Raw genomic sequence first — 26,648 nt, forward strand, 5'->3', positions numbered from 1 at the left:
GTCTTGCAAGAATCAGTAATAAAATATAAGGATGCAGATCAGAACTACTCACTCTTACTTTGTTTATGAACATATTACAGTGCATTAGCAGAAATGAAACGTTTTGCTCAGTTACTGCAGATAAGGCGAAATTACAGGCCGTTTTCCACTTACACTCCAGTTACTGGTTTCTTTTCAGTAATACTTTAAATATAGCAGTATTTTCCTGTGGCTTAGTGTCTTAATGTTTCAGTTGTGGACAAGATGATAACAATTTAACCAAAGAGTCATCTCCCATCTAAACCTCCCAGGTGTTTTGATTCAAAAACAACTTTTAGACCCAAAGAAAAAGCAGGCATTTCATTTCTACATATATATATATATATATATATATATATATACAGTGGGGCAAAAAATTATTTAGTCAGCCACCGATTGTGCAAGTTCCCCCACTTAAAATGATGACAGAGGTCAGTAATTTGCACCAGAGGTACACTTCAACTGTGAGAGACAGAATGTGAAAAAAAAATCCATGAATCCACATGGTAGGATTTGTAAAGAATTTATTCGTAAATCAGGGTGGAAAATAAGTATTTGGTCACCTCAAACAAGGAAAATCTCTGGCTCTCACAGACCTGTAACGTCTTCTGTAAGAAGCTTTTCTGTCCCCCACTCGTTACCTGTATGAATGGCACCTGTTTGAACTCATCATCTGTATAAAAGACACCTGTCCACAGCCTCAAACAGTCAGACTCCAAACGCCGCCATGGCCAAGACCAAAGAGCTTTCGAAGGACACCAGGAAAAGTATTGTAGACCTTCACCAGACTGGGAAGAGTGAATCTACAATAGGCAAGCAGCTTGGTGTGAAAAAATCAACTGTGGGAGCAATCATCAGAAAATGGAAGACATACAAGACCACTGATAATCTCCCTCAATCTGGGGCTCCACGCAAGATCTCATCCCGTGGGGTCAAAATGATCATGAGAACGGTGAGCAAAGATCCCAGAACCACACGGGGGGACCTGGTGAATGACCTGCAGAGAGCTGGGACCAAAGTAACAAAGGTCACCATCAGTAACACACTACAACGGCAGGGAATCAAATCCCGCAGTGCCAGACGTGTTCCGCTGCTGAAGCCAGTGCATGTCCAGGCCCGTCTGAAGTTTGCCAGAGAGCACATGGATGATACAGCAGAGGATTGGGAGAATGTCATGTGGTCAGATGAAACCAAAGTAGAACTTTTTGGTATAAACTCAACTCGTCGTGTTTGGAGGAAGAAGAATACTGAGTTGCATCCCAAGAACACCATACCTACTGTGAAGCATGGGGGTGGAAACATCATGCTATGGGGCTGTTTTTCTGCCAAGGGGACAGGACGACTGATCCGTGTTAAGGACAGAATGAATGGGGCCATGTATCGTGAGATTTTGAGCCAAAACCTCCTTCCATCAGTGAGAACTTTGAAGATGAAACGAGGCTGGGTCTTCCAACATGACAATGATCCAAAACACACCGCCCGGGCAACAAAGGAGTGGCTCCGTAAGAAGCATTTGAAAGTCCTGGAGTGGCCTAGCCAGTCCCCAGACCTCAACCCCATAGAAAATCTGTGGCGGGAGTTGAAAGTCCGTGTTGCTCGGCGACAGCCCCAAAACATCACTGCTCTCGAGAAGATCTGCATGGAGGAATGGGCCAAAATACCAGCTACTGTGTGTGCAAACCTGGTAAAGACCTATAGTAAACGTTTGACCTCTGTTATTGCCAACAAAGGTTATGTTACAAAGTATTGAGTTGTATTTTTGTTATTGACCAAATACTTATTTTCCACCCTGATTTACGAATAAATTCTTTACAAATCCTACCATGTGGATTCATGGATTTTTTTTTCACATTCTGTCTCTCACAGTTGAAGTGTACCTCTGGTGCAAATTACTGACCTCTGTCATCATTTTAGGTGGGGGAACTTGCACAATCGGTGGCTGACTAAATACTTTTTTGCCCCTGTGTGTGTGTGTGTGTGTGTGTGTGTGTGTGTATGTGTATATATATATATATATATATATATATATATATATGGCATGTGCACACTTTACAAACTCCGTATGCACTTCTGCAGCAGAGCTTTGTTTCTTCTTGTCAGACTGATCAGTGTCAATCATTTGTGTACTTATTTTACTTTCTTTGTTTGGACTTTGATTTCAGATTAGTTTTGACCCCATTAACTCCTTTCTTTGGTCACATTTCTCTTTGTTTTGTCGAGTTACACATGATTGTACTTATTTACACCCTTTGATAAACAAAATTTAATTTAACTTGCTGTAACAAAGGAACTTTGGGATGCATTATTTTAAACAGCAGAATTCAGCGAGCAAAGCAGGGAGTGCGATTTCATATGTAAATATCACTGTTTCCACACTTCCTGTCCGGTCAGAAGTACTTGACAAAGTTGTGATGACCTACTCGACCATCCAGAGATCGATCAGCTCCTTCAACCAAAACCATTCTCTTTTACACCAAAGCATTTCACAGAAACTACAAACTGATACTTTGTTATAAACATTAAGTATTTTTGCTTTATGCAGATTGCACATTAATAACTGAATGTTGATAAATTTGCAAAGAGTCAGTCTATACGAGTCACGAGTTTAACATTTTGCGTTAGAACTATGTTAAACTGCATCGTTCTTTTAAAAAGATTGATTTTCTTTACAGAAGCCCTCTCAGTGTAAAATATTTTGCTGTGCAATGCAATACTTATTCAGGAATCCATTTACTTTCATTGTCTCATTTCTAAAATATGGTATTGTTTTGTAATTGGAAGTTTTCTTTTATCATTATTGTTCTTCTTTATGTCACATAGCTTAAGTATTTAAGAAAGAAAATAAGCCCACAAACTTTATTTCTTTATGCCCTGAAAGTGGAAACCGTTTCCAGGTTGACTAGAGTGTGATACTGAAAATACAAGAAAAGCCTAACAGAACACCAAATCCTTCACGTCTTATTTTCAGTAACTTGACAGCAGAAGCGCCCCTCCTCCTCGCATCCATTTTGTACGATCAAACTAATCATTCTGACAACGCAGCGCACCCGCTGATATTTACTGACGTGTAGAGAACTGCACACAGGCATCACAGCTTATGAACAGTAAATAATTGGAGAGCCAGAGCCAGGAGTGTTTAAATAGAAATTTGTATTTTATATCAATATCAACATCAGAGGAAAAAAAAAAAAAAAAATCTGTAATATACATCCTGTAAAATAACAGCTTATCTTACCTCCAAAGAAAGAAAAACAAACCAAATGATCTCCTGCCTCTTTTTTGCACTTCATTCAAACTTCAAGATATTTTTTTATTTTTTATTTCTTTTTCTCCTGAAGTAACAAAGTCTGGACATAAGATGAAGTTGTTTCCTGAAAAATAGATGAGATATTGATATGTCTTAAAGTGGATGTTTTTTTTTTGTTTTGTTTTTTTTCTACATCACAACAAAACATGCGTGTTTTTTTTTTTTCCAGTCCTCTCCCCACTGCACCTCACTTTCCCACTGTGGAACAATCCATCTCATGTCCATAACCACCCAAAGCTTTTACAGATCCAATGATATGTACCCATTTACCATCAGAATAATATAACACAATGTAAAAAATGTACACCAGAAACTTCAGAAACTATACATGTGGAAAAACATCTTTGGATTGCGCATGTTGAAAAGGTAGATTCAGCAAGCTGATAACAGTCGAAACAGAACATCGTGTGAATAATAATAATAATAATAAAAAATAAAAAAAAAGCTGGACTGACAGAGCTGCTGCTGCTCCTGGGAGGGGGGAACACTGCTGATGACGTCAAAGCTCAAACCTTCAACGCATCAGATACTCGTCGCAAGTTAAAAAGTGCCTAAAAAACGTAATACATAACCTTATTGTTTTGTTTCCAAAATTAAAAAGCATTCTGTAAATGAAAAAAAAAAAAAAAGGAAATCAGATCAGCATTGACCTATGGGACACAAAAATACAACCAGGTCTCATACTTTGTGCAAGAACGGGCCTTTAAAAAGCATGTTTGATAATATATTGTAGAATATTTACAATTCATATTCACAGAGAACATTTGAGACATCTAATACTGCAGTACCATTTGTTTGCTTATAACAGGGATTATGATGCTCAGGTACAGTCTAAAGCATAAAGGCAAGAGTTATTGCTCCAATCTGCATAACATAGTAAACTGTGTGCTTATAGCTTCCAATGACTTTAGAATGAGGCGCATCCAAAGGATAAGGAAGAAAAAAAACAAAACATTGTTGTGAAGGCATTGAATCTCTAGTAAGGCTGTAATGAAGAAATATTGCATCAATCTCTCACCCCCCGAAACAGAAGCCTTGTGGTAAAGTGCAGCCACAGCCAGTTGTACCGTAGTCCTGTTCTGCAGTCTGGCTGTGACGCTGAATACTGCCTGACAGCTTCAGGTCACACACAAACGCACGTGCAAACACACAGCCGTATCGGATTTCTGTATACATGTGTGCGGATGAAACCTAGCACAAATCATTTGTCCTTTCAGCCCACACCCTCTAGGGCGAGCAGCATGTTGTGCTGAGTTCTTTGTGTCAAAATTTATGCTGGGGGAACTCTACTGTGTGTGTGGTGAATATGTGTGTGCGTCTGCGTCCAGTTCCTCTCCTTGTTCAGCTAAATCTGCCACAGCTGAAAGGTCCAGATTCTGTCATGAGCCACAGGTCCTCAGCAATACTTCTGCAAAAAACACACAAAGCAGACAGACAGTTACAAACGGAAATCCTCCGAGCAGCAGCTGAAACACATGTAAGACCCTAAAATTATCCACCTGGTCAGGTCCCATTGGCATTCGGCCCATCCCCATGGAGTTCATTCCCATTTGACCCTGCATCTGTCCTGGCATTTGAGCCATCTGTCCTGCACCAGCCCCGCTGACCGGCCCGGGTCCCCCCATAGAGTTGTTAATCATCATGGGTCCAAACTGGCCCTGATTGGCCTGCTGGGGGAACTGTTGAGGATAGGACCTAGACAAGGAGAAAAATGAAAAGTAAATTACCTCTGTAACTTGATTTTGAGAAGTGCTTAGGAACGTTTCTGTTAAGTAACACTTAAACAACTGATGACTAAAGGAAGCATGATGCAGCATACATGTTACGTGGCATTCCACCCTGCGGCCATCCTTTCAAGTCTCCAGATGGGTACGAGTGCCCTCCCTGTGGATTTCCCTGCATTCCTGGCATCATTGCATTCTGTGGTGGGCCTCCCATTCTTCCTGGCATTATATTTCCTGGTGGGCTGCAACCTGGAGTCATGAAGGCTGGGTCCCCCTGCTGGTTCATCCCTGCAAATAGTGCAACAGTTGTTGAGTGTGAAACTTCAGGAGGATATGACAAAGGATACTGACAGCTGGCTCTATCTCAGCCAACTCACCGTAGTTGCCTCCATAGTTGAAAGCCTGCTGTCCAGGCTGGTTCATGGGGGGGGGGCCCATTGGATTATCCATGCCTGTTGGTGCTGTGACATTAGGAGGAGGGCTGAAGGTACCTGCTGCCCCCTGACCTTGCTGCTGCTGCTGCATCATCATCATCATCCGCTGCCTTCTTAACTGCAACTCTCTGCGCTGAGCTAACACCTGGGCACTCAGGAAACCCGGCTGCAGAGAACAACAATGCTCAGTGTTAAATAGGTAAGTTGGAGCTTTGCTGCCGTGTCGAGTGAACGCACGCTACATTACAGATGAAGTACTGTCTACATACCTGTCCACCCATGCCAGGTTGCATGCCTGTGCGTATGACAGGGTTTCCTCCAGGGGTACTTTCCATCTTTACAGCTTGTCGTGCCTGGTTCATAAACTGCCGGGTGAGATGAGATAAATACACCTTGTTATTCCTTTATACTATTTTTTCACATCCATATTTAACAAACATACAAGAAGACAGATTTCAAAGAAACAAGTTGGAAGCCTGAAAGACTACCTTTAAAAAAGTGTGTCATAGAGAGATTACCTGTTGTCCTTGTAGTCTCTGCTGTAGTTGAAGTCTCAGAGGCTTGTTGGCAGTCATCATGCGAGGTCTTGGCATGTTTGCGCGGGGGTTGCCTATACCCCCCATGCCAGGAAAACCCCCTGGCTGCCCCATCTGATTCATCATGGGACTGAAGGTTCCAGGAGACTGGCCTTGCATTGCATTGCCACCATATCCAGGCTGCATGCCCATCGAGGGGGGGCCTGGGTAGCCTTGGCCATACATGGGTTTTTGGTCCATGCCTAAGGAGGTATCAGGCCCTGGGAATGGCCCCGATGGTGGTGGGCATGGACCCTGGCTTTGATCTTGGCTGTGCTGAAGGCCATCAGGTCCCTGGGCCTGGCGTACAGAGATGTTGGTTTGTTAGTGGACTAAACTTTACTAGAATTCCTGTGCATGTTAAGCCAAAAGTGGTTCTAACAATGGCACTAGTGAAGTTATGACTTAAGTGTGTCTCCTACCTGGCCTACGATTTCAGGGATGCCTAGAGCTCGGTCTATCTCCTGAAGAGTACTGACATCAGCAGCCTTGAGCAGAGAGTCCAACTGGTCTACAAGTTCATCACTTGGCCCTTCACTATTGGGCAGAGGCCCCAACAGTTCTTCCAGGGGGTGTGCAAATGGGTCCCTAAACACCAAACCAAAAAAACCATAACGAACAAGTTTTCAAAATGTCACCTTCAGAGTCTAATAATGTTAGCTGCTGAGTTCAGCTCGACATCTAATACAAGAGAAGATAAATGTGGGATTGGTGCAGAAGGTTCACCTGTTTATGTTATTCTGTGGTCTCTCCATTCCCATGGCAGAGTCAGGCCAGGAGGGCGACTGAGGTGGGGGACCGTGTCCAGAAAAAGGTCTCATGCCTACATTAGCATCACTGTTACCTAGAGACATGATAGAAATGCATGTATGGTTCACAATGCACTTAACAGAAAGCTTTTAAATAGTCATGTTAGTATGTTGCACACAAATTAAGGGCATTTTTTTTAGGTTCAGTCTACAACAGAGACATGTGACATACCCATATCCATGAGCTGCTGCTGCAGCATAGATCTGGTGTTTCCCGGTGCACTGATGGAGCGGTTTATTAAGGGTCCTCCCAGTGGACCAGAGCGACCCATGCCAGGGTGTCCTGGTCCAGCTACAGGGCTGCCGCTGGATCTCTGCATCCCCCATTCCCCTGGCCCTGCCATGGGAGGGCGCTGAGGAATACCCATGCCTCTGCCCATGCCTCCTGAATAACAGGAAAATATACAGAGTGTTTCATTACTGGGTGTTGTCAGTCAAGGGAGTAGCTTCTGTGTGCTAAAGGTGGTGGCTGTAACTAAAAATGTTAAAGTAAGTAGAACTCAAAAAAAATTTCTCATGCAGTTTATTCTGTTGAACAGGTATAAAGAGAAAACTTGGAGATATTATATATTTTAGGAAGTAAGTGCTTAAGTTACTTGTAGGATTGCCTCTTGGTGGACACACACTCATGCCTGCAGGATAGCCATTAGGCACAGCTCCTCGGATTGGAACGTCCATGTTCTCTTGTTTGACCACTGTGGAAGAGGAAATATTTCTTCTTGTAGCCAGACTGCCTCCCATTCCTCCCTCTCCACTCATGGGTTTGGAATCCAAGGACAAGGCTCTTTGATAGGCAACACGCGGACTTGGAAGAATGGGGGCTCTCTCTCCATCTGAAACAAATACAAAACCAGGTTTAAGGTCCCTTCACACTCGTCTGTGTATTACTGCTCAGCACTTGAGTCAAATCACATGATGCACTTGATTATACTGACTGACGTACCATGTAAACTGTCTGGAATATTTCCCTGTTTGTTTCCAGTTTCCTTCCCAGCTCTGGGATCTGAGTCAGGGAAGAAGCCGGGGTTGTTCCTGGGAACACCTAGAATGGTCTCCAGGGTCTGAACCATGAAAAAAAACAAAAAAACAAAACAAAACAAAACAGGAAGGATCAGAAACGATGTCTGAGAAGATGATGTATTTGAGAACATGCATGCAAGAGAGATTTTGAGCCTACCTCATCAGCTGGCTCTAACTTGACCTTGCTTTCTATGCTATGGTGATCAGAGCTGGTGACCCCTGGCCCCTGAGCACCTTTCCCATCCAGATCCTTTGGTTTTATCTCCCCCACTTCTTTAGAGTCATCCTTATTGAGGAGGTAGTGAAGGAGGGCATTGGGCTTCTCCTTCTTAGGGCTCTGCTGCTCCTGCTTTGATTCTGACCCCCTAACCACTCCACTGGTGGCAGGCCCTGGCTCTGGTGCCCCAGAATCCAAGCTGCTTTTTCCTGTGGCCTCAGCTGTGATGCGAGCCACTTCATCAGGAGTATTCCCATTCTGCAGGAGCTTGTGGAGAATCTTGTGTTTTTCCTGCAGTGACTGGTTATTTACATTTCCTGTGCTACCAGAGGAGGAAACAGCAGCATGATTGCCGCTTGTAGAGGATGACACTCCCGTAGAGGAGGAGGGACTGGTGACACCAGCTGTTGCATCTTTACTCTCAGGTGTGGAGCTGGGCCCGGAGCTTGCTGTGTGGAGCTCATCTGTAGGAGAGGTGAGGAGCTGCAAAAGCTTCTGGTGGCACTTTGTGTCGGGAACCCGTCTGTTGGTTTCTCCCACACCCAGACTTGCCTCTCTGCTGGCCTGACTGTCTGGCTTGTCAGGAGGGCCCTCACTGGTGGGGGTGTGTGGGTGCTGCTGAGATTGCTGCTCTCCACCAGTCCCCAGTGAGCTTCCTGGGCTCCTGGAGTCCGAGTAGGCTGGGAGGGAAGTTTTACAGGGTCCCCCTGCTGCTTGATTGGTAGAGTTGATGCTTGGGGAGCTGTCGGGCTTGTGAGGAGGAGGAGAAGTGAGTGGGGAAGGCATTGGATTGCCCACTCCCTCACTAATGGCTTGAAGGGCATTCAATGAGTTGCTGGAGAAGGTGGTAGCTCCTCCTCCACCTCCTGAGTTACCGGCATGAGTGGAGCTCATGGGAGAGTTCATACCTACAAAGGACACAACCAGAGTAAATCTACTGAACACACACCAAATAAAAAAGAAAGTTTTAACTATTTATAACTAAAGTACAGTTAACAAGCTGATTTCTTCTTTCCTGGCCCTATATGAAAAACGAAGTAAACCTAAAAACCGAAGCAAGTGAGGCCTACAGTTCATGGTGTGTTGCTTTTTGCAATCTTTTAGCCTGTTTCACTTTGTTAGGCACATTCTATATAAGCAACTTCTTGACTCAACAGGTCTGGCAGTAATCAGGCCTGGGTGTGGCTGGTGAAACTGAACACAGCTTTCCAAAAAATGTGGTTTATCGCCGTTAATTCATGATTTATGGAGAATATTACTTTTCACATGGGGCTAGGAAGGGTTGGGTCAATTTTACTGAATTTTAATGAATGAAATCATTATTTAAAAACTGCATTTTGTATTTAGTGTTGTTATCCTTGTCTGATTTTTCAATTTTACTTTTAAATAATTAATTTAAAACATGCAAGTGTGAGAAATATACAAAAAACAAAACAACAAAAATATTTTTTCATACCACTATATTCAATTTTGTTTTAAATTCGGCCGTTTCAGAATAGTTGGCTCATACCTCCGGGAGAGAAGGGGCTACCTCGGACTCTGGGGGAACCCACGACGTTGTGCGGAGGACAATTTATCCCTGGACTGGCTTGGGGAGGGCTTGTCATTCCCATCCCATACCCTGCACCTGCAGGTCCACCTCCAGGTCCATGGAACGGGGCCATCTGCTGATGCTGGTGCTGCTGTTGTTGCTGCTGATGCATACCATGATGGCCCATCTGATTCATGGACCCCATTTGGTTCATTGAGTTCATGGGGGAATTTATTGGATGTATGGAGTTCATCTGATTCATATGACCCATGTTGTTCATCTGATGCATGGAATTGATTTGATGCATAGAATGATGCATGGGACTCATTTGATTCATCGGATTCATCCGGTTGCCCCCAGCGTACGGCGGCACTCCTCTTTGTGGCACGTTGCCCTGCTCAGTCATACCGTAGCCCCTGTTCATGGCCATCCCACCTCCTGGACCCATGTTCATCTGTTGGTTGGGGTTGTTCATACCCATGGTCTGAGGCCTCATGCCACCACCACGGTTCCCCCGATAACCATTATGCTCCCTACAAAAATACAAATGAAAACAGAACAACGATTAAGCTGTAGAAAGGAATGAAACATGATGAAATCATATTGTTCATTAGACAATTTGCACCTTTGCAGCAGGTGTGTGGAGAGGAAAGAGTGTGGTTCATTTGTGCTGGGATTCCTGCAGAGGTCACTTCTTGTTTGAGCTGTGACAGGGGTTCCATCTGAGAGTGAGAACCGGTAAAGAGGTGTCTCCGCATGGCCATTATGGAAAGCTGGAGCAAGAAAAAAGAAGAGAAAAAATAATGTCACTCCTCCAAAATAGCTGACAAAAAAAAAACTAAACATACTACGAATATTAAAACATCCATAGGTAATAAACCAGCTGCCATACAGTCCCCTCTTCAGCAAGACCTTTAATATTATAAAGTCAGCATAGAGATCATTCACTGTTTACTATAACCAAGGCACCCTGCATGGTCAATAACTATACACCCCAGAAAGTTTAGCTACATAGCTCATGTCTTTTGCTAGGGTAAGATTGTTATTAGTGTTGTTACCCTCTTATGTATGTACAAGGAGCCTTAACCTACAAAACAAAGATTGTAATAAGATGACATGCCTAAGAGCAACCAAACAAAAGATGTTACTCCACACATATATAGTAATGGAGAATCAGAAATGCATACCATCTTGGTAGTGGCGTTTGAAGGACCACGGCTGTCCCTCACTTCGATGGATGAACATCTGCAAGCAGCGTCTAACCAGGTCTTCCCACCCTGGGCGCATGGTCGTGTGAAGAGAGTTCTGCTGTTCAATTTCAATCAGTTTACCTACAACAGAAAATCCCAAGTGAGCTGGTGGTGTTGAGGAGAAAGAAGCTTTCGGTTTAGTCCATGTGTATATAATACAGACATTTCTAAATAACACTGCCTAACTGTTCATATTTGTGACATGGGTGGATTTATTCTGTAGCACCACCTACATAATTTATAATATTCATTAAATTTAAAATAATTGTGTTATGCACAGCTGCTGTGCTTAACAAAACACGGACACTGTATTGTACAGCTAAACAGCCAGTCACAATGAACTCATTGCATTGTCCATGTAAACTCGTTAGACATTTGGATATGGTCAAAACAACTTGCTGAAGTTCAAACCAAGCATCAGAATGGAGAAGAAAGGTCGATTGAGTGACTCTGAATGCAACATGGTTGTGGGTGCTAGATGGCCTGGTCTGAGTAATTTAGAAACTGATGTTTTACTGGGATTTTCCCACACAACTATCTCTAGAGTTTACAGAGAATGGCCTGAAATAGTCTATCCTTTTATGACCACAGCGTACCCGTATTCTGATGGCTGCTTCCAGCATGTGCCATGTCACAAAGTTCAAATCATCCCAAAGTGGTTTCTTGAACATGACAAGAAGGTCACTGTACTCATATGACCTTCACAGTCCCCAGATCTCAGCCCAACGGAGCATCTTTGGGATGTGGTGAAACAGGAGAGTCACGACATTGATGTGCAGCTGACACATCTGCAGCAACTGTTTGTTGCTATCAAATCCAAGGAAATCCAAATCCATGGATGTTTCTAGCACCGTAAAGCTTGAACTGACCAATTCTTCACGTGCCTTATATTGCCAGAAATCATGAAAGAATAGTGCATGACACACACACACAAAAACTTTTGTAATTCCTGTTTGCTGTAGAGCTTCAATATACTTCTATTTTAAAAAAATGAAACAACACAAAAGCAACAAAAAAACAGAACCCAAACCAAAAAACATTAAATAAGATGTCATCAGATCACAATCACTTTGATGTCAACTAACTGAAGCAGTAGAGTGTGTGTCTGTTTTACGGCTGTGACAGTCTCCTGTTGACTAAATCTGTCCACAGACAGACATATTCAGAGATTGTGGTAATTCCTGCTGCAGTCTGGGTCTCCAAAGCCAAATTTAGCCAAAATTACACTCGCACAGAGACAGACTCACTATGTGAAAAACAATAACAACTATGCTTTATTTTTAGCTACACACAAGCTTTGCGAGTATACCGTGCGTGACTGCAATGCTATTGCACAAACAAGAGCTGCAAAAGTGTCCGAGCGGGCTTTGTGTTACGTCTTGCTCCAGTATGTGTTCCACCATGACACACAGACAAACACAGAGAAACTCACAGTATGAAAAATAATATAAGCCTTGTCGCTGTAGCTGGTTAAAATGCATTTTTCCCCCAAATGTACTTAATTTTTATTATTATTATTTTTTAAATTCTCAGGTGTCTCCATTACATGTCATACAGCAAACACTTACCAGACAGTTCATGACGAGTGCTAAACCTCTCTGTCCGCTCTACTGCAGTGATGCGTCGTGCCACACATATCATACATGACTGCAAATCTGAGGAAAGAGACAGCGCCATGTTAAATCCTCATGTAACTACAGTGGAGGCAGAACGGGACAGTTACTATTTTGTTTATGGATACAGAACTATTTGGAATATTTAAGAGGAAGCCAAATAAGGCAAAAGGTAATGAAAGTACATCTGGTTTTAAACCACAAATTTTAAACATAAAAGTATGGTACGAATGAGTATAAACATAAGGATGTTAAAGATGGTGCAGAAAGCTGCATGTGGTCAGAAGGGAAAAAGAATAACCCACACAAACTTGACATGTCTGGCAGTAGACAGATGGAAAGATACCGATGGTTACACCCTTGTGCAATAAGACACAATAAGAGAGCTGATCAAATAGTTTCACTAACTCATCTACACAATGCAATTTGTAGAGAGTATAGGAGCTGTGGCAATTGTTTGGCTTGAAATAACAACTGTACTCTTCAAATTTCGACTTTTTACCAAAATGATAATTCGAGTATAAGCTCGAAATTTTGACTTTAGTCTAAAAATGGACACTAATTATTATTTATTTTCTTAATGTGGCTCTAACACTAAAAAAAACAAAACAAGCTTATAAACAATGACTTGCCATCTCCCTCCTCCATCATGGCCCGGGGCTGAGTGAGAGCAAAACACTGCATAGTCTCATAGCGTTGGCCTCCCGCTCTTTCTTCTGGCAGTCCATGAGTCTGACTGTGAACATAGCTGACCAGCATGCGACAGTTGAACGTGTGGCTCTTCTGACGAGGTGCCTCTCCACCCCACGATGCTCCATTGGGTGCTGTGATGCAAAAAAAAAAAGAAAAAAAAAAAAGAAAGATGCAGACTCTTTAACCACGTGTGCAAGTGATCCACCATTTATGTGTGTGTTGTTATGTTTTATGCATCTTAAATGTGTTTGCACAAACATAATAAACACTCGTGTCTCACCATTAGACTTGGGGAGATTCTTGTGAAACTCCTCTCGGTCCTCGTCATGGATGATATTGTACACGCTGGTGTTGATCAGCTCCTCCTGCTTGTACTGCAGGTACTGGGTCACATTGTCCGATACAAATACAATGCTGCCCTCCCGGTTAACCACAAAGAGAAAGCCGTCCAAGGCCTAAAAGAGCAAGGGCAGAAGAAAGGAGAGCCAAATGGAGTGAAGGCCCGTCAATGCAAATAGCATTAGTTTTTTTTTTTTAATTATTACTGCTTTGTCCGTCTAAAAAGAAACCAGCTGAGACATTTTTATCAGCTACATGTCAGCAATGTCACCAAAACACAGATCCAACATATGGAGGGGGAGCTAATTGGTGTTACTCTTTTGCCCCCGAGTGATTGTCCCCAAACTGACCTGTAGGAGCAGTGGCCCCAGATGGTCCTTGTCAATGACCCCTTGACCAGTGGAGGAAACATCCGCCTTCTGAACATCGTCATCACTGCAAGAACTCTTTCCTGAAAACAAATGAGGCACACTGCACTGTTGGTAACGATAATAATGATAATAATGTTACAGTTCTGTTGAAAATAACTTCCACTGTGTAAATCAACAAGATTAGTTTGAATTCTTGGGACAACTTGGTGCATGACCTGTATATTTTCCCCAACTTTTACTTTGTTTTTGTACATAATACTGAGGCATAATCTAAAATTACAAAAGACAAAACAACAACAACAACAACAACAAAACAAACCCCAACTTAAAACATATCAGTCTGTATAATTACCCACAGTATAATAAATATGTTTTCTGGCCACCAGATGGCAGCACAAGTCATGACTGCATGGTTGGCATGCCTTTCTATTTTTAAAATCAGCATGTGTCTGAGGCTTTGTTAGATACCACTCTATATAGCTGGGTCACTTGGAACACAAGCAAGATGTGAAACTGTATGCCACTGGATTTAATGCTATTTCAAACTTTCAGTAGCTGTACAAGAAGAGATGAGACAGCAGTTGCTGACCTAAATTAAAAAGAAAACATAACAAAACAAGGAAACTGACCCTAAAGACGAAGACATGTAAACAAGGGTTGGGGTGGGGAAAGGTGTGTTAAATAAACAACAGTCAGAAAAGAGAAGAAAAACGGAGAGACCCCTCCATCATTCTTATCCTGTATCTATGGTAACCTGGCTGCACAACGCCAGGACCCACAGTAGCCAGCTGTGACCCTCTGGGTACATTCCAATATGATTGCTCGCTTTCTTCTTTACCCACTTATCCTAACAGATGTAATCGCAACCAGGCTAAAAACATTTGGAGGAAGTTATTCACTTCTGTGTATTTAATTGTGTAAAATCTGCAAAAATGGTTAAAAAAAAAAAAAAAAAAAAAAAAAAAAAAAAGCTTTGAGATAGGAGTGGCTCTCTATAAGGTCTGATTTCTGAGTCTCCAGTAGCATTAGTCTCCCAGAGAGAAACAGGGTTTGGCACTAACAGATACACACTGTCACTTACAGCCTTGAGCCATGACCACCAAGGATTGGTCTCAATTACTGGTGCTCATTTACCCCCAGCGATACAAACAGCCAAACTGGCTGTCAGTCTGAAGTGGCCTGGCCATGAACCAAACACACTACTTTATCACTGGCATCATCTGTCCTGCAGCAGCGTACTTGACAATCCTTACTTTCTCCACGGTTTACTTTCCATACACAAATTCAAAAATAAAATGATCCTTTGTTTTAATCACAAAGATGTAATCTGAACATGGAGGTGGTACCTTGCTCCTTGATTTGTCTGATCTGCCTCACTGTCTCCTTCAGGATGGCACATTTGTCAGGCTTGACGTTGAAGCTGTCAATGTTGGAGAGGTTGGCAGAGATGAGCTCAGCCAGCTCCTCGATGTACTTGCTCTCCTGTTCCCTCCGACGCTTGTCACACCTGCTGAGGCACCAAAGGGATTAGATATGTTGCCATGACAACCTCACCTCCCCATGCCCCATCCGTATGCAGGCCATACGGCCATACAGGGCTCAGATGCTTCAGATATTCAGTTAGCAGCAACATATGCTTGAACCAGGGATGTGGTCAGGAGGAAGACAGCGACATCACACACACTCATGCATCATGCTGGCATTTAAATAAAAACAGCGACAGACAAAGTGGACTGATGCATTAAATATACTCAGCACAAGTTAGAGCACTTACCCTAAGCTTGGAGTGTCACAGGTGGACAGTTTACGCTTACGGTCGGAGCACAGGGGATCCAACGAGTTGTCTCCGACGCCACTCATCTTCAGCACACATCAGCACCTGAAAGCGCAAATCGGTGCATTGCATATATACATAACGTGGTATGATCAGACAGAATGACCTGAGAGTGGTATGTGTTGCAATCTAAAAGACCATTAAAATGTTTTTTTGTGTTTTTTTGCAAAGTCCACTCAGAAGTGAGTGCAGATGAAGAGACTTCTGGGGGAACAGAAGAATTTAGATCAGTATAGATTTATAAGGGCAGACTATCCAGTTATCTGAGCAGCCTTGGTTTCTGCACTGTGTTTGATGGGAGTGAAATCTCATCTGTTCCACTGCAAGGAGCAACTGATGATGATGTAGTGATTTGGAGCCTCAGGGGAGATGGGTCATCCCGCGTTCAGCCAGCCTGCCCGCTAGAATGATACCCTTCTGCTAGCAGCGGCAACACAAGTATACTATACAAACCATTTCCAGTGCACTTGCATGCTCAGGCATGTCGGGGCACAGTGTTTAAGAGTGCTAGAAGCTACTGTCCCAGAAAGGCGCATATTCACCAGCTCGTCTATTTGTTTAACTGCCTGGGGCTGCACAAGCCAAAAAAAGAAAAAAGAAAAATATTGCACACTGTTCAGGCTTGTGGAGCCTTGAAACAATCCAGGCGAGGCTCTGCAACTTTTAGTCATTTGAATACGCTGTATTCTCTTTACTGTGCACGGTTAATGCTAAGCTATATCCGTTCTTTCTTCCAATAGATTTTACGTTCAGTCCCCCCTGTATCATCCTAAGACAACACCTCCCTTGTATTTTTCCCTTTCGGTAGTTGTGCCGAGCAAGGGATCGTGTCCTTGTTTTCTTGCTCTGGCACTAGCCTCTGTCTGACCTCTCAGAGTTCATGAGAGGAAACCCCTGTAGCCAACATCTAAGGTCACTGCTCCTTCCTATTCCCACCCAAAAACTTCTGAGCTGCACTACCAGACTGTTCGACTACAACCCTATCCTGGACTTTGTGTCTGCTTCTGTGCGCACGCACACGCACACACACAAACTCATTCCAAAGAAGAAAAGTGTAAAACGGATGGGAGTCATTATGCAACTCCTGCTCTGCAACTGCAGGCTAGGACATGCAGCCCAGTCACCCACCAACACTATTACTACTAGAAGAGCACCAGGTCTCAGACACACACTTTGTGCAGTAAATCTGCATCGCATGCTTCTTGTCTGTCTACCTTTCAGCACCCCTCTCTAAATCTGCCTGTCGTGCTCCGGCTGTGACTCTTGCTCCCCTCCCTCCTCTCTTTCTTCCTTCCTTTCTGATTTCTGTCCTAAGGCTCACCTCTGCAGCAGCATAGAAAGATGACATCAGCCCTCAGTCAGCCTCACATCCTGACCGGACAAACAGCAGAGCTGTAGGCTGCTGGAAGTCTTTTGGAGGACAGGGTATGAATACCAGGACTGTACTACAGGGAAACCTTACTGAAAACCAGAGTAAACGTAAACACGTTCCAACATGGTAATGCAAAAAAAAGAAAAGAAAGAAAAAAAAAAGAAAAAAAGAAAGGTAATATGATCTTACACAAAACAAGAATGCTCTCATTTGATTTTGACAACTGTAACTCAAATTTACTGTTGTTTTTAAGTTTGTGTGTTTTTGACATTTAAACCAGCTAAACGTTTAACATGACTGAAAACAGACACAAGTTGAGTAGATGGCAGCAGAGCAGTAAAAGAGAAACTTTTAGCAGCAGCCCACCAAAACCACAGATGTCTCTCAACAGGCCTGGCAGTGTGCCACTGACCTGAATCAGCTTCATCTAACAGTGTGAAAGTTGCTCAGGAACAAGATGAGATGTTGCACCTACCATCAGGTACATGGGCACAGTAAATAATAAAAACATTTTATATTTCAAAGTAAAATGGTCCTAATTGTTATTTGATGGAGTGAATGCATTTCTGTGTTTTGTTACTGCATGCTCACCTTAGCCAGTACAAGCCCCAGTCAAAATCCATTCAGGGTCTAGTGTCACTTTAATGTCTCAACATCTCCTGAAAACAGAAAGAGAAAGGTCATGAACTACAGCGCTCTATAAATGTCTGGAAGTCTCAACATGACTAGTACTTTTGTGCACGCTAAAACATGTGCTTTATATATGTTTTTCGTTCATAGAATTTCATGGGAAAGACTCAATTCTAAAAATGCACAGGAAGTCACAGCAGTTTGCATCCTGTTTGCCCCCTCCCCCTCGGCCTGTTCCACTGCGTCATCACTTCCCTTTCCAGGAAACGTGGCCACTTATCCACCATATTTACATATTCTGTTCGTCAGTTCCCTGTCGTCCTGGTTTTTACTCACATTTTGTCTGATTGTTGTCTGGCATCCGAGGGTTTCCAAAACTAATCTAATTGAGCATTAGGAGAAAACACAGCATGGAAATCCTTCTTCTATATCTGACAAAAGGTCAGAAAATTCCAGCTGCATTTACTAAAATGCTTAAAGACCTTTACCATCTATGGCAGCCAGTAAAGTTATCTCAGTCAGTGTGGTGTTTTTTTGGTTTTCTTATTAAGGAAACTCTGCAGAAATGAATCTCGTGATCTTTCTAGTCACCAACTTAATAGTTTTTCCCCATAGAGCAATTACAATATCAGATTCAGATATGTTATCTTTTTATTTTCTTTTTTTGCTAATCAAGTATCCTTCTGGTCACAAGGGATCTGTCAGATTCCCAATCCTAATATTTAGAGTGCCTTGTGTTCAGCAAGTGTACAAGCTCCTGCCTAAATCACTGCATCATCCTCTGTCAAAGAAAAGCCTGTGAGATAGTGTTTTTTCCCATGCTGAAATCTAAGAATAGCCACACAGAGTAAACACAAATTCTTCCTGTGATAAAGTTTGATATAAAAAAAAAAAATCTAAGGTCAAAATAAAAATAAATCCATTTTATTAGTTACCATGTTCAACTGCTCATTTATACAAAGTTATACTGAGCCAATCACTTGTAAGTGTGTGCATGCATGGGCAAGAAGACCTGCTGTAGCTCAAACTCAGCATGATGGCAAACAAAGGCGATTTAACAGATTTTGAACGTGGTGTTGTTGCTGCCAGATGGGTTGGTCTGAATATTTCAGAAACTCCTAATATACTGGGATATTTTTTTTCCTTTCACAACCATCTCTAAAGCTTACAGAGAAAATCTGAAACAAACACTATGAGTGAGTGGCAGAGAAAATGCCTTGTTGACACCAGAGGTAAGAGGGGAATAATCAGACAGCTTCAAATGGACAAGAAGGCACGGTAACAAAGGTAACCAATTCTTGTAATCAAGGTAATCAGAAGAGCATCTCCGAACAAACAAAACACTGAACCTGGAAGCAGATGGACTACAGCAGAAGAAGAGCACATCGGGTGACACTCTTAGCAGCTAAGGACAAGAAACTGGTTCAACAGCTCGGGTTGGTAGTAGGGCTGCTCGATTATGGCAAAAATGATAATCACGATTATTTTCACTGAAATTGAGATCGCGATTATTTGACGATATTTATTTAACCCTTTAAGACCTACCATAGAACCAAGTCCGCCAGAGCTTATATTATTTTTTTACATGTTGTAGTGCCATTTGTGGGAGCATTTCAAGTTGCTAAATAACTGTTATAGCCCATATTTTAATAATATGTATGCATTAAGTCCATAGTAACTACATTAATTGCAAAAAAGTGCAATAAACTACAAAAAAATTGAAAATCGCTTTTGTTTTGTTTTTTGTTTTTTTTACATACATTTCTACTTGGAGAAATTTAAGAGGTTTATCCCTCAAAACTTTAAATACAAAAAAGTTGCAAAAAATAGTTTACAACAACAGGAAATTTATTTTGAGTGTCTTCATAGTTTTATTTTGGAGATACACCAATTTTTATATACTGCAGGAAAAACAAAAAAACAATCCTATGATGCAAATTTGCAAAGAAAACAGCATGTGCATCAAAATAAACTATTTCCAGCAGTGCAAGCATCCCAGAAACTATTCAGAAAAGTCAAACATGACCAGTAGAGGTTTTTAAGGCCTACAAGTAAAAAAAACTACATTTCCGCAAAAATGACGTCACTTCAGGTTTCCGCCTGGAAATGGCGGACATGAGACAGTTCGCGCTGACGTCTGTTTCACTGTGGGAAGTGTTACGAACAGCTGATCGGATCGGCAAAGCGTGTTTCTGGAATATTATGTTTTTGTTCCTGCAAGGCTTTTTATGCAATTTTTGCAAAGCTTTATGTGGAAGGAAACCGTGACCGAGGACAAGCTGATGGCATAAGATGTAAGTACAACTCCTCTGGTTTCATATGCAAAACAAATTATTGCGCTAGCTTACGCGGTTCAGATTCTACAGGGATTTAAAAATAGTTACACAAAACGGAGCGTGCTGCTCTGACCGGATTTAAAGGGTTAACAATGACTTTAAAAAAATAATATAAAATAGTGTGCAACACCACTGAAGTTTTTTTTACCTCTCTTTTCAACCAACGGCAGTCACTCTCCTCTCCAAATAACTTCTGCTTAGCTTTCCGAGCTTCCCTCGGGTCCTCTTAATCAGCGGTCTCCAACCTTTTTTGCGCCACGGACGGTTTATGCCCGACAATATTTTCACGGACCGGCCTTTAAGGTGTCGCGGATAAATGAGGGAGGGGCTAATAATCGGCTCAGTCATTTTTAATGATCGTTGAAAGCCCAGATCGTAATCGTGATTAAAATTCGATTAATTGAGCAGCCCTAGTTGGTAGTGATGTAATGTAAACGTATTATTGTTTAAAAGCAACAGCCTAAATTAGTATTGTTCCCAACCATGAGGATTGGTCCATAAACACAGACGAGCACCATGTTAAAAAGTGAAAAATTAATTCAGTTAAAAAGTCAAAAGGTTTGTGTAACAGCAAGGTGCACCTAACGAAATGGCAGGTGAGAGTATATTAAAAACACACATAAAACATTAAACATGCTAATAAAAATATATCATTACACAGTTGTCCAACTCATAATCATCACTGCCACACACAGGAAGTGTGTGAACTGTGACTCTGAGTCCAGAGTGTGTGCCTATGAGATACTCCAACACAGGACACTGATTACATTAGTCCCAAAAACAGAGCTGCAACTCATCTAATGCTGCAGCTCAATAATTAAACACAGACAAAGAGATAAAACCAGCCCTCTTTTCTCTGTCTGTCAACTGTCCAAATACAGGTTAATTATTATGAGGAACCTGTTTACACACACACAACCAACAGAACAACAATGTAGAGACATAATGAACCCGTTTAGTTTTAACACTACACACTTCATCACACACAAGTCTTTGCTAAGCATTAATCCCTTTGTTTTTGCTCTAGTTCATTGACGGTACAATTGTAGACCTGATCCTTAGGTAGGACGAGTAACAAAAGGTAACAGAAAAAAGTTTATTTAAAAAAAAAAAAAAAAAAAAAAAAAAAAAAAAAAAGCACTGAAAAGTAGGGCTGGGCCATATTATACCATTCACGGTAATGCCGGTATAATGTTAGGCAACGATAGGAAAATCAAATATCGCGATAGAATATGAGTAAAACGCGCATGCGCAGTGCCTTTGTTTTCATACGCACATGGCCGATTGTTGAGTGAAACAGATAAACCAGAATTGGTTTGTAAAAATGGTGCAACTTCAGTGATGTGGAACTGGTTTGGTGTTGGTCCGTCAGATACACGACAAAGCACATTTTTTTGCAGAACATGCAAGCGGCCGTCGTTATTGTCGTATTTGTCGAACTAAGATGCTCTTAAATCTGGGAGTAATCTGGGTCCTAAACTCCATAATCTTCAGGTCAAACGAACACTGCAGCATCACTGAGAGTTAAAAAACTGTCTCAATTCTTTCATCTTTAATAAAACGATCAGCATTGCTGCTTTACCAGGTGTAACTATGAAGTTTAACTTCCAGGCATCCATGAAAACAAAATGTATTACATTTAATGGAGTTAGAAGTTAGCAGGAAGCTAGCGGAAGTTAGCTCGCTAGTTACCTAAGCATGATATTGCATGTTCTGACTGAGATTTCTGAAAAGATTCAAACGTACAGCTCTGCTATCACATCCAACATAAATGAAGACGGGAAACTAAACAGCAGTGACGTTTGTAGGGTTACTGAAGTTGGGCTAGCTGGTATATAATGATGTGCTACCTGATCGCTAGCGACACAGCTATGTTAGCATAACATAAACAGTGAAGCTGGAGGACGAACACTAACACTTTTCCATTTATAAAAGTTAACGTTAAGGTTCCTGATAGTTAGAGACAAATGAAATCGCATGGCAGGATGCTGTAAACGGACCAAACTTCAGTCAGGAGAACAACTGAGAAAATCCATCCACAATACAAGGTTAGTCATTAATATACTGCAACAACAATAGAGCAGCTGCCAGAGAATTCAACATTAATGAATCAATGGTACAGAAGTGGAGGAAGCAAGAAGAATGAGTTTAATAAAGTTTGATTTATCTGACTGCTTTGTTTCGCTTAATGTGCCTTATAATCCCGTGCACCTTATGGTCCGAAAAATACGTACTGCACACTGCAGTTTAATGTTGCAAAGCACCTCTTTTTAACTTCAGTGGATATTATACATGGTTATGCTCAGGATATGTCAGCCCATTTCTACTGGAAATGCCTTTTGGTTAAACTTTCAGCAAGGAATTTGCATTTGCACTGTTACATTTTTATAAAGCTTTAATGTACATAAAAACCAGCTTCCTGTTTAAGTGAAAATAAATGGAAGATTGTCTTTTTGCGCTAGTAATGTTGTGGAGTTGTATTTTGTCTCGCATCAATTATATCGTTATCGCAAATTTTCAAATATATATCGTGATAAATATTTTTGGCCATATCGCCCTGCTCTACTGAGAAGTCTTAAGTTAATGCCAAAATTACACCGAAGTGGTACAAAACAGCAAGTTACGCAAGTCTCATACTGGAACCAGTATGTAAGGAAGGCTGCAGATAGCCATTTTCTACCAGGCTGTTTTTGGAGAAGCAACCAGAGAGAGTTGCGAGATGACTGGTGCAAGACTGAATCAACAAGTGGGATGCAAGAGTTTGGGCCCAACAAATTCTACTTTCTAAACTAAAACTAGCAGAATGACTCAACTACCAAACCTAACTATACCATTTCTACTTGAGGAACATCCAACTTTTTCTGTTGAGACTTGCATGTAGATGACTCCACCACAAATAGATTAGGTAAACATGATACAGATGACAGTTGAATGTCCAAATCAATGACAGGTACCAGCTCCATGAGCAGAATTTTGCATCCTCACATCTTCTAAACTACACAGCACCATTGCAAACACTCCCTGTTATGTGCTATAAAACAATTATTCAAACATCCTCTGTGTCATATTTTACCTGGCTAAAACTCTGGTACTGAGGTAAATACACATGATGAGAAGTCAGAATTGCTCCTGACCTTTGTGTGCTGGTCTTACAAACAAGTATCAGTTAAGTAACTTTAGCAACCTCAGTTACTAGAGTTATTGAAAAGTTACACAACTGTGCAGTCTAGCTAATGTTAAGAGGTGAGTTTATCAGGAACTTTATTGTTTTGTTGAAAGTGAATGGATTTTCTCACTTAGTTGTCTTTCATAAATCTGAAAGGGCATTGTGGTCCTAGAATGTTCATGTTTCTCTTCAGATTTAATGTTTAAATGAACTTTCTATGCAAATACTGCTTCACTAGCTGGTGGATATGTACAAGAGAGCCAAGAAAACTTCTATAAGAACATGTTTATCATTTTACAGGCTTAATGCCAATGACATTGTTTAGGTACACTTGGTGAATAACTTTACATTTTCAGGATTCTGCACATCACTTCAGTTACATCCATGATTTTGATTTACTGACATTTGGCTCAAGGCCAGAGCTGCAGCAGCGTCAGTCAGTCAGAACCAGAATAGTGAGAAGGACATTCCTGCTCAGCCTAAAATAAAGCCTGAAATCTGAGCTCCCCTAGACAAAGAGCGGCAGGCCCAACAATAACCACAGACCCACCCTAAACAAAGATGACACATACTGGGGTACACATGCACAAAATTAAAGACCCCTGAAAAATGGATCTAAGTGTTTTAAGTGTAGCAGGAAGTATTTGTCTTAAAACAAAAAACAAAACAAAACACTGTAGTCAGTACATTTTAAAGCATGATAGATCTGGGCTACAAGAACCGTTTAGCCTCATTACTTCATCTCACACACACACACACACACACACACACACACACACACACACACACACACACACACACACACACACACACACACACACACACACACACACACACACACACACACACACACACACACGTAATAAAGTAACAAAAAGGTGTCCACTAGAGTCTGGGGAATCAAGTGCAAAAAGGAAACAAAAGGACACAATGACTTCCTGTTTTTACTTCAAGGAATTTCTCCACCTCCTGCTGGCCATAAAAGCACCTATATACTGGGTTAAGTGCAACTGGACCTTGCACCAACACAAGCTCCCACACAGTTTCATTAATCCTGAAGCCTTATGTTGAATTTTAATATAAACCAAAACAAATTATATTCCAACTCGTAAAATTACACAGAAACAATCTTAGAAGTAGCCTGAATGTTTAAAGATATATTTTTATTTAATAGTCCTTGTGAGTTAGATAGATTGTTGTAAGGAGTGCAGAAGGTAAGCTCTCTGATGAAAACAAAAGTCATGGTTATGTTTCACATGCTCGTCCCCACCCACACGAAGTGCATTGTTGAAACAGCCCTGGGACTATTTATACTGATACTTGCAAGGTGCTCAGTTTCCTGTGGTGTACTCCTAAAAATAAATTACCGAATAAGAAAAATTTTATAAAAGGAAAAAAAATAGAGTTAAGATTGAAAAAGAAGACATTAAAACAGCAAACTAAGAGCTACCTCATCAGGCCAGGACTCTGCAGTCTATTTACACCTACAGGCCAGTGGACACTCTTTCAATGATGAGGATGTACACATCCTGGACAGGGAGGAACGCTGGTTTGAGCGCAGAGTCAAGGAGGCCATTTACGTGAAAAGAGAAAGACCATCTATGAATCGATGAGGGGGCCTAAGGGTACATCTTTCACCATCTTACAGTGCTGTGATTGGAGCCATTCCAACTCTCTGTGAATGGTACTCATGGCCATTGATTAGTGGGTTTTGGTCAGTGGTGGTTGATCAATGGTCATGAGAATTTGCATAATTACGATTAAGGAACTGACCTCCCAGCCCATTGTTCCTTAAGTGGGCTGGTTTCAGTCATTATGCAAATGTACTGTTAATAAGATTGGGGAAACCTGCAGTCAGCTGAGACTGAAGAAGTCACTTGGATGAGTGACGAAACGTTTTTCCCACAAAACGCTACATCCAGATGAACAGAATCAACTTTTGGAGATTTACTTTCCTGGATGATTGAGAATGCATCAAGACGAAGCAAACTAAGTAATTTTTTTTTTCCTTTTTGAACTGTTGCTGCAATCTCCCTCTGTACAGTCAGGAATGTCTATGCCCCTGAGTTGATATATCATAGCAAAGGATGCAGAAAGCAATCCAGTCACTCAGCGGGGTCACTAGTCTGCAGGTGCAGGACACAAGAGGGGTAATATCATTTCTTGACACTTCCTACCAATTGTAAGGACAACAACAGAGTTTGTGCATATAAAATAAACTCTGGCAACCACCAAAGAGGTTTAGACTTCTCACCAAAGACAAATTACCATGACCTTTTGTCCCGTTCTTTTTTTTTTTTTTTTTTTTTTTAAAACAACAAAAGAGGTCAATTAAATGAGGCCAATCATAAGATACATTTTGCCTAGAAAATGTTAGGCCACCTTTGTGTGCTGGTCTTGCAAATATGATCAGATATCAATAAGAGGAAAATGTACAGTCTTCTGTTAAGATCACTGCCTGCGTGAACTTTATGTAGACCAATCATGGTTACGTGTGTATTCATAACTAAAAGCCTGTTCTGAGTCAACAAAAACATTGCCAAGAGCAAGGACAAATGGCCTGTGAAGGGGGAGCTACCTTCAGTGTCGTTTGGTGTGTAAATTGATGAGGAATTATCTTCTTAATCACCTCATAGTAACATTTGTAACTGAATAAATCGAAATAATTCACCATCTTATTATGATGGTTTAATTATTCCATATTATAATAAATTACAGTTAAGAGAAACATAAAGTAGTGCATTCTTTTGCTTTGAAAACAGAACTGTAGGCTATGAGGTGCCACAACCCAACTCTAATGAAATGACAACGGAATCAAATAATTCCTAGATATTCATTGTTACCTACAGTATTAGCAGCTTGGTGTACAGCTGACAAAAGTTGCTGTCAAACATATAATTTAACCCTAACTGTAACCCTATGGAGGTACATGTGGGAAGAAAAATGTCAAATACAGTCAGAGCAGACGTCAAATGGATTTTAATCTGCCAAGCACACAGTATAAAGTTCATGTGAAATCCAGTTTAATCAACATGAGAATAGTGCAGGCAACAGACTGATAAATTTGCAGCTGGCAAGTGGCCACCCTGTTTCCTTCTACCTGCACGAACTACCCAAGAGTATAATGGAACCAATGGAACCAGACAGCAAATGCCTTATGGGTTTAAAAGAAACAGAAGGGGGGGGAAAAAAACCCAAAACAACCAACTATTAACAGAGCAGTTTTACACTGCAATGGAAGAAAAATAAGACAAGGACAACAGATTACATGTTTGGGCTACACATTCTGAAGTTTCAATGTTAGCATGTCACCATGTTGTTTTTTTGGATCACACGCTACCTTATAGGAATGAAAGGTTGAAGTGCAGATTTATCAGCAAAGACTAACAAGCTTTGTTAACTTGTTGCT

At 41.4% G+C, this 26,648-nt stretch overlaps 1 protein-coding gene across 2 annotated transcripts in view; it reads right to left on the reverse strand.

The window, feature by feature from the left end:
* Positions 1-3,151: 3,151 nt before the first annotated feature.
* ncoa3 (nuclear receptor coactivator 3) overlaps positions 3,152-26,648 on the reverse strand; it is a 35,831-nt gene continuing 12,334 nt past the window's right edge. For both annotated transcript variants that reach the window (XM_085273218.1, XM_085273219.1), the window contains exons 2-23: positions 17,699-17,766; positions 15,676-15,780; positions 15,248-15,408; positions 13,881-13,981; positions 13,472-13,646; positions 13,131-13,322; positions 12,454-12,540; positions 10,823-10,966; positions 10,261-10,408; positions 9,615-10,168; positions 8,045-9,012; positions 7,811-7,928; positions 7,464-7,700; positions 7,040-7,252; positions 6,785-6,902; positions 6,481-6,646; positions 6,002-6,358; positions 5,753-5,848; positions 5,427-5,649; positions 5,145-5,337; positions 4,825-5,020; positions 3,152-4,733 (exon numbers count right to left, since the gene is read on the reverse strand). In XM_085273218.1, coding sequence (XP_085129344.1) covers positions 4,722-4,733; positions 4,825-5,020; positions 5,145-5,337; positions 5,427-5,649; positions 5,753-5,848; positions 6,002-6,358; positions 6,481-6,646; positions 6,785-6,902; positions 7,040-7,252; positions 7,464-7,700; positions 7,811-7,928; positions 8,045-9,012; positions 9,615-10,168; positions 10,261-10,408; positions 10,823-10,966; positions 12,454-12,540; positions 13,131-13,322; positions 13,472-13,646; positions 13,881-13,981; positions 15,248-15,408; positions 15,676-15,761 — 4,545 coding nt within the window. In that variant the 5' untranslated portion in view covers positions 15,762-15,780; positions 17,699-17,766 and the 3' untranslated portion in view covers positions 3,152-4,721. The remainder of the gene's footprint in view (positions 4,734-4,824; positions 5,021-5,144; positions 5,338-5,426; positions 5,650-5,752; positions 5,849-6,001; positions 6,359-6,480; positions 6,647-6,784; positions 6,903-7,039; positions 7,253-7,463; positions 7,701-7,810; positions 7,929-8,044; positions 9,013-9,614; positions 10,169-10,260; positions 10,409-10,822; positions 10,967-12,453; positions 12,541-13,130; positions 13,323-13,471; positions 13,647-13,880; positions 13,982-15,247; positions 15,409-15,675; positions 15,781-17,698; positions 17,767-26,648) is intronic.

The sequence above is a fragment of the Mchenga conophoros genome, linkage group LG5 (genome assembly GCF_057382185.1).
Source record: "Mchenga conophoros isolate Kocher_MC1m ecotype Shallow Benthic linkage group LG5, M_conophoros_male_GT1.1, whole genome shotgun sequence".
Taxonomy (NCBI): Eukaryota; Metazoa; Chordata; class Actinopteri; order Cichliformes; family Cichlidae; genus Mchenga; species Mchenga conophoros.